The 13,686-nt window shown below is 39.0% G+C and overlaps 1 protein-coding gene across 12 annotated transcripts in view; it reads right to left on the reverse strand.

The window, feature by feature from the left end:
* The window catches only part of LOC128698394 (adenylate cyclase type 1), a 1,819,232-nt gene that overhangs the window by 49,954 nt on the left and 1,755,592 nt on the right, over positions 1 to 13,686 (reverse strand). For all 12 annotated transcript variants that reach the window (XM_070085014.1, XM_070085006.1, XM_070085009.1 and 9 more), the window contains one exon: positions 6,545 to 6,713. In XM_070085014.1, the coding sequence (XP_069941115.1) occupies positions 6,545 to 6,713 (169 nt within the window). The remainder of the gene's footprint in view (positions 1 to 6,544; positions 6,714 to 13,686) is intronic.

Raw genomic sequence — 13,686 nt, forward strand, 5'->3', positions numbered from 1 at the left:
TCTCAGCTGTGGGAGACTGTCAGAGAGCATATTGAGACCTATCATGCCTTTCAAATTATAGGGAAACCTAGTCGAAGTATTAAACCTGTTCCCCTTCAGCCGATTTCAGCACCAGGTGAACCCTTCAGCAAGCTGGTAGTGGATGTCGTTGGCCCACTCCCAAGGACCAGAATGGGAAATAATTATTTACTAACAATAATTTGCTCCACTACCAGGTACCTGGAAGCAGTCCCTCTGCATAAGATAACTGCTCATGTAGTCTTAAGGGTTTTGATGAAGTTCTTTTTTCATGTTGGTTTTCTTCAAGCAGCACAAACAGATCAAGGATCTAACTTTACCTCAAAGTCTTTTAGAAATGTTTTGAAGGGACTAAAAGTAGAGCCTCAGTGTTCAACTGTGTATCACTCTCCATCTCAAGGGGAAATAGAGAAATTACATCAAACCCTCAAGACAATGATGCAAGCCTATGGTATAGACAATACTAACAACTGGGATGAGAGGATCCCTTTCTTTGTATTTGCTGAGTGGGGAAGCACTCTGGAATCTCTGAGCTATTGGCTTGGGGAGGATGGTGATGCTCCCCCCTCGGAGCTTTTTCTCAGTTTCAGATACTGTTTGGCTCGTATGAGGTGGATGGTACCAGTGAACGTGCCCATCAACCAGACCAGGATGATGATGTGGGACCATAATGTGGACCATGATACTCTGGAGGCTGGAGAGGAAGTGCTGATACTGGAGCCAATTCATGTGAAAATCTGTATGGCAAGTTGCTGTGAGCTGAACATGTTGTGGGGGAAGTTCCCAGGGGTTAGATATAAAACCCATACCCCTGAGCAGAAAAAGAATGAGTATAATGTACACAGTAACCGGTCAATGGGTTTGAAGTTCTGTCAAAAATTCAGAGAGACCAATGTTTTAATGGAATGTAAAGGGCTGCAAAACAATAATCTGTATGAAATACCAAAAGCGTATTTAAGAAATAACATGTGTGTAAAAGATTTTGGGAAATGCATGCTTGGGTTTAATGAGAAAAATGTTGGAGAGTTGGCTCAGCCACCTTGGAACTTTATAAAAGTTTGGGATGTCAGTAATGGGGAAAAATTGAAACTCCATGAGGAAATTGTTAAGGAAACTGAGCCAATTCAACAATTTTTGTGTGGGAAAAATCTGTATGAAAAATTGGAGATGGAGGAAGAAGTGAAATTCTTCCAACACCAGTTTGTAGTGCTTAGTGAGAGTCAGTGGGCATTCCCATGCTTCATGGTTCCCAAATTAGATGGCACCCTGGGCATAAACACTGACTACCACAGAGTACGTTTAACAACTAAGGTTTACAGAATTAGAAAGATTGATACTTATGCACTAAAAGATGCAAACATTTTAAATAAGCTAAAACATGGAAGATGTGATTTCCATGGCCTGTGTTCCAGTACCATTTTAATGTGTGTAATGCAAATTGTGTTCATTGTGTGCTTAAAATTTGTGTGTGAGATGGAACGTGATGGTTTTTGTGTAAACTTGATGTATCCAACCTGGGTGCAAAGAGATGTCTTTGGTGTTTGTTGTTGCACTGCGAGAGGTTGCAGAACTGTTACTATCAACGAGCAACCTTCTAAATTTAAATGTCAACATTTTACCACAGGAAAGAAAATTTTCATTTTGGGGCTGGCTATTCAGCATTTGTACATGTCTCAGGATCTCTTCATCCTGTTCCTGTGTATAGTGACTAAAATCAGACTCTTAAAATGGGCTTTGTTCCTACAGCCTTTTAATTTGGAAGTTAAATATATAAAAGGCTCAGAGAATGTGGTTGCTGATGCTCTCTCTAGATGTTTCATGTAGATGCATGGTGCGTACTTTGTACATAGTGTTTGTCATGTGCTGACCTTGTTGTTTTTGCAGTGGTGAACTCTCGGCGAGCCTGAGTACTCTCTACCAGCCATCTGACTGTGAAGGAGTCGAGTCAGAGCCAAAAGTGTGACGAGGGTCAGGGTGTACGTAAATGTGAGTTGAGGCAGTGGTTGACAACCTTCGGTAACATGAGACGTTCAGGAAGGTATGTGATGTTGTGTCTTGGTGTGCTCTATATACAAAACGGCCCGACGATTTGCCTTTGTGGTCCCTTGGACCCCTCCATGTTCTATGTCAGCCTCCTCTTCATAAGTTTGGAGGATCTGTGTGGAGTGGGACCTCGGAAGATGGGCTTGAGTGCCTGACCATGTTAAGGATCGTGAGTGTTGACTGGAAGTCTCACTGTTTGGTTCGGCCACCAAGTGAGAGACACCTTGACATGTTTTGTGAAGTTTCCTGCCTGGTGTACACCTGACTGCTCTGGGTTTGGCTCTACTCTCGTCTCCTGATCAGGAAGATGCCACCCTGGAGTACCAGTTGCTTGCTGGATTACCGTAGCAGAGGCACAGGCCTGTTGGTGCGGGCTTTCACAGTGGGCATTGTGTGCAAAATTTTGCATTGTAATGTGTATTGTTTAAAAGTCACTAAAATTGTAAATAGTTACACACTTGAGTATATGGGTATGGTTAAAATGCTTTTCTAAAAAATTCTGCAATCTGTTGTAAATAACAGTAAAGTGAAGAGTAGTTATGGTGCTGGGAAATATGTAGCATTTCTAGTAGTCTTGTTTACCGCCTTCAGACTTAAGCAATATACTTTTTACTAGCCGTATCCTGAGGGACACAGCTAGCTTTTGTGAGACTTCGTCTGGAGGTGGGGGTGTTATGGGGCTATAGGACCCAACATGTATTTATAAGTAACAGTTACTCTGGAATACCTAATTATATTGAATTGATGGGGACTTTGCTCTAAATGTCAGAAGGACTGATCAACCTTATGACTGAGAGGCAGCTGGGTCAAGCCTATTTTTCTCAATATAATAGGTTATACTATAGACACATAAAACACACAATTTAAATAAGTAGTTTATAAAGTTGTATTTCTTGGCAAATAAGTAGTTTTTTGTAAAAGTAAAATTAAGGTGTGGTAGAATTGTGGTAACTGGAGAATTGTGCTTGGCAACAGTCTTTTGTTTTGGTGGGAGGAGCTTAGCCTCTTTCTCTCTCTCCCTCTCACTGACTCCCTCTCTCTGTGGCTGACCTTCAACCTGGCAGGATCTCTGGGTCCTTCTTCTATCTTTTGGGGCATTATGTGTGCTCCAGGGGTGAGTTTTTATAATTTAAGTTGTGACCACCATACCCAGGGTGACTAAAGTGTGTCAAAACACTGGTTAGCCCAGAGTTATGTCAAGGAGAGAGAGGACTAAAGTTGTTGAGATACACCATGTGGGAGAACAGCTATGCAGTGTGTAGATTTTGTTTTGAAAATGTGAGGCTGTAATTGTATATTCTGTACATATCTATTGAGAATACAGTTATATTTTTATAGTAGTAGTTTACATAACCTGTGAAGAGGGCTGGTGAAAGGGTATCAGAGACACTCAGGATGATCAGCCATGATGTAAGTATTACCCCTAGACAAATAAGACCATTAAGTAAAAGCTACCCCACACTAGAACATGTAGTGAGAACCTTACTATCAAAGTAATAAGGGACTAAACTTGCCAACGTAACACACTGAGCTAGAAATCTATACAGATATTGACGAATGTATTAATAATTTTCTAAAAAAGACCCAATACCTCTATAACAAGCACTGCCCTAAAAAAACTAAACAGATGACAGCTAAGAGACTGAACAGTCCCTGGTTAACACCCAGCATTCTCAAATCCATAAATACAAAACACCAATATGAAAAACAGTACAGAATGGGTCACATAACCAGAGACCAAACAAAACGTTACTCGTCAATCCTAACCAGCCTGAAAAGAAGGGCAAAAAAATTGTATTATGAGAACAGATTATCCAACTTACGAGGTGATATAAAAAAGACCTGGAAAACCCTATCAGAAATTCTAGGAACAAAAAAGATATCACGAAATAGCGAAATAAAATTAGCAAAATCAGATGAACCCCAACTCCCACCAACAGAAACAGCAAACAGACTCAATGACTTCTTCTCCACTATAGGACAAAACCTTGCCAATAAAATCCCAAGCTCAGATACCCCACCAAATGACTACCTCACCGGCAACTACCTGAACACACTGTTCCTAGCTCCGACTAACCCATACGAAGTCTCCCTTATTATCAACACACTAAAAAACAAGGCAGGAGATTTAAATACCTTACCACCCTTTATATACAAAAAAGTGTCACAAGTGCTATCACCAATCATTGCAACACTCTTTAACAAATCCATTGAATCCTCCACCTTCCCTACAGTACTCAAAATAGCAAGGGTCACCCCGATCCACAAAGGAGGAGACCAAACAGAGTTGAATAACTATAGGCCAATATCCAACTTACACCCTCTCTCAAAAATCTTCGAAAAATTAATTCATAAACGAATCTACTCCTACCTTATCTCCCAAAACATACTCAACCCCTGCCAATTTGGATTCAGGCCAAATAAAAATACTAATGATGCTATTATACACATGCTAGAACATATATACACTGCAATAGAGAGAAAAGAAGTCCCACTGGGGATCTTCATTGACTTACGTAAAGCTTTTGATACAGTTAACCATGACTTGCTCCACGTAAAATTGTCACACTATGGTATAAGAGGGCACTCCCTCAACTACCTCAAGTCATACCTCAGCAACAGAAGCCAATATGTGTATGCAAATGGGGCAAACTCTTCTGCACAACCAATTACAGTTGGTGTCCCACAGGGAAGTGTCCTTGGCCCTCTTCTCTTTCTCCTATACATAAATGACCTACCAAATGCTTCGCAATTACTCAAACCCACACTATTTGCAGATGACACTACATACGTCTTCTCCCACCCGAGCCCAGTCACGCTAGCCAATACTGTAAATACCGAATTACAGAAAATATCTACCTGGATGAGGACTAACAAACTTACACTAAACATTGACAAAACCTACTTCATTCAGTTTGGTAACAGAGCTACAGATGTCCCTCTTAACATAATGATAAACGGATCACCTATCACAAAGCTAACAGAGGGAAAATTCTTAGGAATCCACCTTGATAATAGACTCAAATTTCATACACATATACAACAAATTTCTAAGAAAATTTCCAAGACTGTAGGCATACTATCGAAGATACGGTACTATGCTCCACAGTCAGCCCTCCTGGCCCTATATCACTCTCTTATTTACCCCTATCTCACCTATGGAATTTGTGCATGGGGCTCAACAACAAGTAACCATCTCAGACCACTAATTACCCAACAGAAGGCTGCAGTTAGAATGATAACAAATTCTCACTATAGGCAGCACACTCCACCAATATTCAATACACTAAACCTACTCACCATACAAAACATCCATACTTATTACTGCACCTATTACATACATAGAACACTTAACTCTGATATTAACCCTCCGCTCAAACATCTCCTTGCCAACCTCAACAGAACACATGCCCATAACACAAGGCACAGATCACTCTTTGATGTTCCTCGTGTCCATCTCACACTATGCAAAAACTCAATGCACATAAAAGGCCCTAAAATCTGGAATTCATTACCTGTAAATATAAAAGAAACACTACCTGTTTATAAATTCAAGTCTCTTCTCAAAGATCACTTACTCACCCAAAACCAAATAAATATTGAATAACTGAACCTTATAAATTGTATATCTTAAATGTTTCTCACAATTATATCACATAAATGTTAAACCTAAAACCCAATCTAACTTTGTTATTTTTTAAATACACTACCTAACAGAATACTCCATTCTACTGAATGTACAACAATGCATACAACCATATGACCTGTCTTTGTAATACTCACTTGTGCTTTATAGTAATCTGTTTACATTAATGTTTTATCACTGATTTCATCATTGCTTAGTTAATCTTAAGTTATTTTTAAGCCAGCCCGTAATGCTATGCATAGTATAAGTGGCTTTGGCATGCTGCTCTTATCTGTATTTTTTGTACCTCTGTATGTGTGCTCAAATTTTTAAATAAATAAATAAATAAATAAAGTATTTTGCCCGGTCTCCAGACAAACTCTCGTCCACCACTGACACTGCCCATACCACTACATGAATGACATATTTCATTCATTTCAGAGTATATATCAGGTTTCTATGTTATTTATATTGTTTATTATGTCATATTAGATGAAGTGAGATAGAAAAATAAGCCGTAGAGTTGATATTTGCGAAATTATTGAAGTACAGAATTCCACTGGAACGGATTAATTGCATTTCAGATAATTTTAATGAGGAAAATTGACTCTGCAAATGAGCAAATCCAGTTGCGAGCAAGGTCATGGAATGGATTAAACTCGCAAGTAGAGGTTCCACTGTAATAATAATAATAATAATAACAATAATACAGTATACAAATAAAGTCATATGGTGAAAGTGCTGAATGATGGTGAAAGTGCTGAATGATGGTGAAAGTTTTTCTTTTTTTTTGGGGGGGGACCCTGCCTTGGTTAGAGATGGCCATGTTTAAAAAAAAAAAGTGTTGTAAGTACTAACCCTCAGCATCAGTAAGTCCAGCATCATTCATCATGGACACTTGCTCCAGTGCTGGGTCATCTGTGGTGTATCCAGTACTTTCCTGATCGAGTAATGGTTCAGATGCTGCTCCATCATCATCCTCACTCCACTCTGACTGGCTTGTTTCTCCACCATCACCACCACCACCCTGGACATAAATAAAATTCAAATTTTCATTTTTATTATGCAGTACACAGATAATATATTTTGCATGTAATAAAAACATTGGTAGGAACAAAAGAAAGCCACTGCAATGCAATAAAGATCCATAAGGCTATTTAACTTTTTCCTCCAAAAAAAAAAAAAAGCTTATGACAGAAATCTATGGAATAAGTAAACAATATAGAGTATGAACAAAAAACTTTGATACTCCATGTGTATGACCTAACATGTTCAAAATGTACATAACTGTTACAAAAGTAGGTGACATTTATTACATACAATTTTTAAAACTTCCGGTGATACAGAGCCTTGGTTGGTAGTGCACTCAGCTCACACACTGAGGGTCCATAAGTCAATCCCCAGCATGGGTGCCAACATTGGGTATGTGTCCTTACACTGCCCATGTTCACCTAGTAGTAAATAGGTACAGTAGACCCCCGGTTTTCATAATTAATCTGTTCCAGAAGGTTCGCCTAAATCCAAAATGGCCAACAACTGAAGTAATGTTTCCCATAAGAAATAATGTAAATCCAATTAATCCATTTCAGACACCCCAAAAAATATTAAAAAAAAATAAATTTTATAGAGAATAACTACAGTGGATCCTCAGGTAATGGCATTAATCCATTCCAGAGAGCTTGCCTTTAACCCTTTCAGGGTCCAAGGCCAAAATCTGAAGGGATGCCCCAGTGTCCAAGAAATTTTGAAAAAAAGAAAAAAAAAAAAAAAAAAAATTCTTTCAGAATTAACCCTTTCAGGGTCCAAGGCCAAAATCTGAAGTGGTGCTCCAGTGTCCAAGAAATTTTGAAAAAAAAAAAAATTATTTTTTCTTACAGGTAATAAGACAAAAAAAAAATCTGATCAGTACTTACCGAGATACAGTGCCAAGAAGTTTGTCAAAAATGATGTGGTGGCGGCAACATCGACGAATTCCACATACGCGCATTACATTATTTTGTGGTTTTAGTTGTTTTTTCTTTTCTTTTCCAATTTTTTTCTATTCCTACTAACATTTGGGGCCTGAGAGACCAATACTGTATATAATGTATATATATAAACTCACTGTATTGAACACAATAACCGCACTAAAGTTATTATCATATTATTGTTTACCACTGTTGTTTATTACAATAAACATGCACAAATATTGTATAATACTAATGTTCTATCATATATTTACATATTTACAATCACTGGACATGGTTTTAAAACTGCTGGAGCTTGTGGAACTCCTTGAAACAAGGCACCATGCACAGAGGCACCTTACATTCCTCACACATAAACCGAGTGTCTTTGCGTCTTTGTTGCCGTCGTTTTGTTTGTGCACAGACAATGCATCTCTTCTGAGCAAATTTCTTCTGAGTTGAAGGAAGCTGTATTATGAAATGATCACCTTCTCTCTTCAAATGCTTGGGTATATCCTGAGGAATTCGAGGACCATGTTGTATAGCAGGTGTTGTTACCTGGTACTTCATTATGAGTTGTCTGACAACAGACAAACAAAATTCACCATACAGTGGTCTGTTGCCAGTCTTTATTTGGTACATATTATATGCATTGAGCATTGAAATGTCCATGAGATGGAAGAAAAGTTTCATGTACCACTTGTAACTCTTATGAACACAGTCAACAAAACCAATCTGCATGTCACACTTGTCAACCAAGCGCATGTTTTGTGTATAATCAATCACTGACACTGGTTTTCGAATACGTTCATTAGTCACTCGATCAACTTTGCCACTGTCTTGCATTTCATTACGGTGAATGGTTGTCAACAATGTGACATCTCGTTTGTCATGCCACCGTAATGCCACGATGTCATTGGCAGTAAACACCTGCACGTCATCACCACGAGCACCTGCGTTGAGCCTGGGCATATGTTTACAATTAGAATGCACTGTGCCACACACATCTGTCTTGTTCACTCACATGAAATCACTGAGTAATGGGCTTGTGTACCAGTTATCGGTATATAATGTATGCCCCTTACCAAGATAAGGTGCCATCATGTTTCTCACTACGTCACCTGAGATACCCAATAACATCTTGGTATCTTTCAATGTTTTACTACCCGTGTATACAACAATATCCAACACCAGGCCACTGTCACAATCACAGAGTACAAACAGTTTTATACCAAAGCGTTTCCTCTTGCTCGGTATATACTGCTTGAATGACAGTCTACCTTTGAACAAAATCAAAGACTCGTCAATTACAAGATTCTTGAATGGATAAAAGTATATCTTGAACTTTTGTTTGAGATACATGAGAACATTTCTAATCTTGTATAACCTGTCACTTCTGTCAGGCCTGGTTTTGTCAGAGAAGTGCAACATACGTAAGAGTAAGATAAACCTGTTCACTGGTATGATTTCACTGAAGACCGGGGTAGAAATTAGCCGATCTGTGGACCAGTATGCTTTTATATTATGCTTATAGACGTGAGGCATAAGCATTATTGTTGCAAAAAGCAAATACATTTCTGCAACAGTCGTCTCTTTCCACCTGTGTAGTCTTGACTGTGGTGATAAGATCGTATTTGCCATGGTGTACTCAAAATACTTATTACTTTCCCTGACAATAATTTCCATCAATGGCTGGTCAAAGAATAATTCAAAGAATTCCAGTTCATTGGCCGTGGTTCCAAGGGGACAAGTAGGTAGAATTCCACTTTGAGAGTCATCAAAGTGGTGAGGCTTGGGAACAAAATTGGGATTTTGCTGCCAATCCCACATAGGGTTTGCTGGTGGATACTGGACATCATAGGCTGGTTGTACGGGTGGTTGTGGTTGTGGCAGGCTGGTGGCTGATGCTCCGCTTTGTCCTTGAACTGACGAGTCAGCAGCGTGGGTCCCAGCGTGGCCTGGTGAGTCACGCATGGCGGTGCCACTACCATCACTACTAACACCATCCACTGATGCCTGGGGTCTATCCATGCCAAGTGTAGCCACATCATCCTCACTATCACTACCTAAAACTGGTGTAGGGCCACGGGATGTACTCCGGGATGTACTCCGGGATGTACTCTGGCCCCTGGGCACAGCATAGGGTACACTACCCGAGCGCATGCAGTGGCGAACATACCGACGCTTCACTGGTGAATATGATTCCTCACTATCACTACTCGAAAGATCGTCGAGCGCAATAAAATCACAATCCACGTCACTATCATTGTCATTACTGAAGTCAGAGGCCTGGCCACGTGAAAATATTAGTTTTCTCTTGCATTGAGGAACAACCGACCGTGAGTCACGAGTGCCCACACCAGAGGTAGAAGGTTGAGGATCGTCAGGGTTTTCTGCACTATTATCGATATCCTGGTCATTCTTTTCGGTCACTAACTGATCAAAGCAGTAGAATTCGTCTTCATTTCCACTTCCATCAGTGTCAGAACTATCAGATAGGAAGAGGAGAGTCCCAATTTTCCGGAGAGTGAGAGCTGACTTGCGATGAGGCATGGTGAACAAGGGTGACTGAGCCAGCATTCCCACAATGCTATGCAGGTGCCTAGATTTTTGGTTTATGGCGCACACCCACCACGCAGACCCATTCTCTCACATGTAGGCCTATGAGCGCTTTCATGCTAAATTTGACGGCGCTAGAATTTTGGCGTAGATCTACGGTTTGGACACTCGACGTAAAGCCATAGATCTACGGGACGGACCCTGAAAGGGTTAAAGATAATACTTTTGTGAAGGTAAAACAAAAAAAAATTTTTGGATAAGTACTTACTGAGATACAGCGGTGGGAAGTTGACCACAATGAGCAGGTGGCGGCAACATCAACTTCAGGAAAATCGCATTTTTTTATTTTACGTTTTTTATACTTTTTTCTTTTCTTTTCTAATTTTTTCTTTTTCTAGTAACATTTCTGGCCTGTGAGACCAATATAATGTATATTGTATAAGTGTACACTCATTGTATTCAACACAATAACTGCACTAATTTGTTTATCATTATATTGCTTACAAAACTTGTTTACAAGTTTATTGTAAACAAAATGATGAAAATATTAGTGTGGTTATTGTGTTGAATACAACAGTACCATATAGTACCATATGGTACAATGGTGCCATAGGGTGCAATGGTACTATATGGTACAATGGTACCATATGGTAAAATGGTACCATATGGTACAATGGCACCATATGATACAATGGTACCATATGGTAGAATATGGTACAATGGCACCATTTGGTACAATGGTACCATATGATACAATGGTACCATATGATACAATGGTACCATATGGTGCAATGGTACCACATGGTACATTGTACCATATGGTACTACATGGTACTGTTGTAGTCAACACAATAAACACACTAATATTTTCACCATTATTTTGTTTACAATAACTGTTTACAACAAAAGTATGCAAAAATGTTGTATATTAGTAATGTTCTATTATGTATTTACAAATGTACAGCCACTCAATATGTTCCTTGAGGTGGATGACAAAGTGCTTTGTCTTGGAAACTGCTGAGTCAGTGACTTGCTTCTCCACTCACTCAGTCTTGGCTGGTGCCTTGTGGCATCAACACTTCCAACTGACCATATGGTACATGGTATCATATGTTACAGGGTACCATATGGTACAGGGTACCATAAGGTGCAGGGTACCATATGGTACAGGGTACCATACAGTACACAACACCATATGGTACAGATAGTGATCCCTATGGAAATAAGTCACCATGACTTTTCTGGGTTATCCTAGAATTTTATACATCTGCTGCTATGTACGATAATCTATGTAACTATTTGTGAACACCTGAATAAACTTACTCAAGCACATGTGGCATAGTAAGTAAGTTTATTTAGGTATACACAAATACAGTTACATAGATTATCATACATAGCAGCATATGTTTGGAGAACCTAAGATAACTAAAAAAATTCAGACTTATTTCCATTAGGGTCCCTGTACCATATGGTACAATGTACCATATGGTATAATGTACAATATGGTACAATGCACTATATGGTACATTGTACCATATGGTACCATTGTACCATGATACCATTGTATGACATGGCACCATTTTACCATATGGTACCATTGTACCATATGATACAATGGTACCATATAGTTCAAAACCATAGAATTCCTCTTCAGATCCACTTCCATTAGTCTTAGAACTGTAAGTTGTGAATAGGAGAGTCAGAATTCACTCAGACAGTGAGTCAGGAGTGATAGCTTCCTTGCCACCAGGCATGATGAACAAAGCAACTGTGGCGGCGTTCCCACAATGCCATGCAGGTGTCCAGATTTTTTCTATAGTGTGCACACTAACCACCCAGACCCATTCTCTCAGATGTAGGCCTACCAGCCTTCTTGTGCTAAATTTGAGGCTGCTAGAATTTTGGCTTAGATCTACAGTTTGGACCCTCAATGTAAAGCCATAGATCTACGGCACAGACCCTGAAAGGGCCAAATAATTTTCCCCGAAAGAAATAATGGAAATCCAATTAATCCATTTCAGACACCCAAAAGTATTAACAAAATAAAGATAAAACACTAATAAAATGGATAAATGAACATTTAACATCATACTTACCTTTATTTCCTCTTGTTGGTGTATGGAAGACAGGTAAAAGGTGAGAGAGAGGTGAGAGGAAGGCGAGTTATTATGCTTCTATATGACGCTAATATCATCTCTACAGCTTATTTATCTATCACAATTCATCTAATATGACATAATAAACAATACTAACAACATAGAAATATGATATATACTCTAGAATGAATAAAATATGCCATAATGTATGTGAAGAGTAAGTGGTGGTGGTGTTGTTGTTGGGTTTATAAGGGCCACTGAGAGAAGCCATACATATTGGTGGTGGAGGTGGCAGCAGAACCCACTACCACTATTCATACTTAAACAATGTATATAATTTATAAATAAGAAATATTTACATTTTAATTTATAAATAAGAAATATTTACATTTTAATTTATAAACAAGTAAGTATGTAAGTTTATTCAGGTATACACAAATACAGTTACATACATAGATAATCATACATAGCAGCATATGTGTAAAGTACCTAGGATAACCCAAAAAAGTCAGAGTGACTTATTTCCATTGGGGTCCTTTTATATTTACACTTGTATTTACTTTTATACTTACACTTTTATATTTACACTTACCTTGGAGATGTTACTTTAATTAGTTAGTTTGATAGAGGAGATGCTGGCAGAGGTTTAGGGTGGTGGAAGATAGCAGGGCGGCATATGTTCATTGGCCCTATACACATCCAACAACATTGGAGAGTTACTTTTGTGTCATTTTTCTATCGCTTACTCAAACTTACTTGCTACACTGCTAATTCTACACTTTATCGCTGGCTTGCACTATAGCCTTTATTGATACCTGCTGCTTTAGTATCGTACATATTGTAGAATCACTGAATCACTGCAGGAGGCACATTCTCTCCTCTCTCTTCCTCCACTTTGGTACTTTGCTATGAGTTTTTTCTTGAATTCTATTGTGTTTCTTTCCTTCTTGACCATAGGGCTGGCACTAGAAGCTTTCTTTGGGCCAATAGTGGCTTATTTAGCAGTTACAAGCACTAAAAATAATGGAATAATACAAAATATATCGCATGTATGTGTGGAATCGTCCTCACTGGCTTGTAAACAATGGCACACTATCTGTACATGGGCTCAGGCTGCACGATACGTTCGGGATGAATATCCTTAACCGAGTTCTTGGGCATTAGCCATGCCAATATTTTTATGCAAAAATGTGGCACTATCCGATTTTGGCGTTAGCCAATGACACTGTTACTCGAGGGTCCACTGTATAGTGTTGCATCTCTTCAGTGGTTAGTAGATTCATTATTTACCTTAAAATATTTGTAGTCTTAATGTAGGGTGAGAGGTGAGTAGTATTTATTTGTAGGAAGTCAGTGTAGGTAGCCGGTAGATGTAGGTACACGTATGTAGTCCCTCTGG

Source organism: Cherax quadricarinatus, chromosome 14 (assembly GCF_038502225.1).
Source record: "Cherax quadricarinatus isolate ZL_2023a chromosome 14, ASM3850222v1, whole genome shotgun sequence".
Classification (NCBI taxonomy): Eukaryota; Metazoa; Arthropoda; class Malacostraca; order Decapoda; family Parastacidae; genus Cherax; species Cherax quadricarinatus.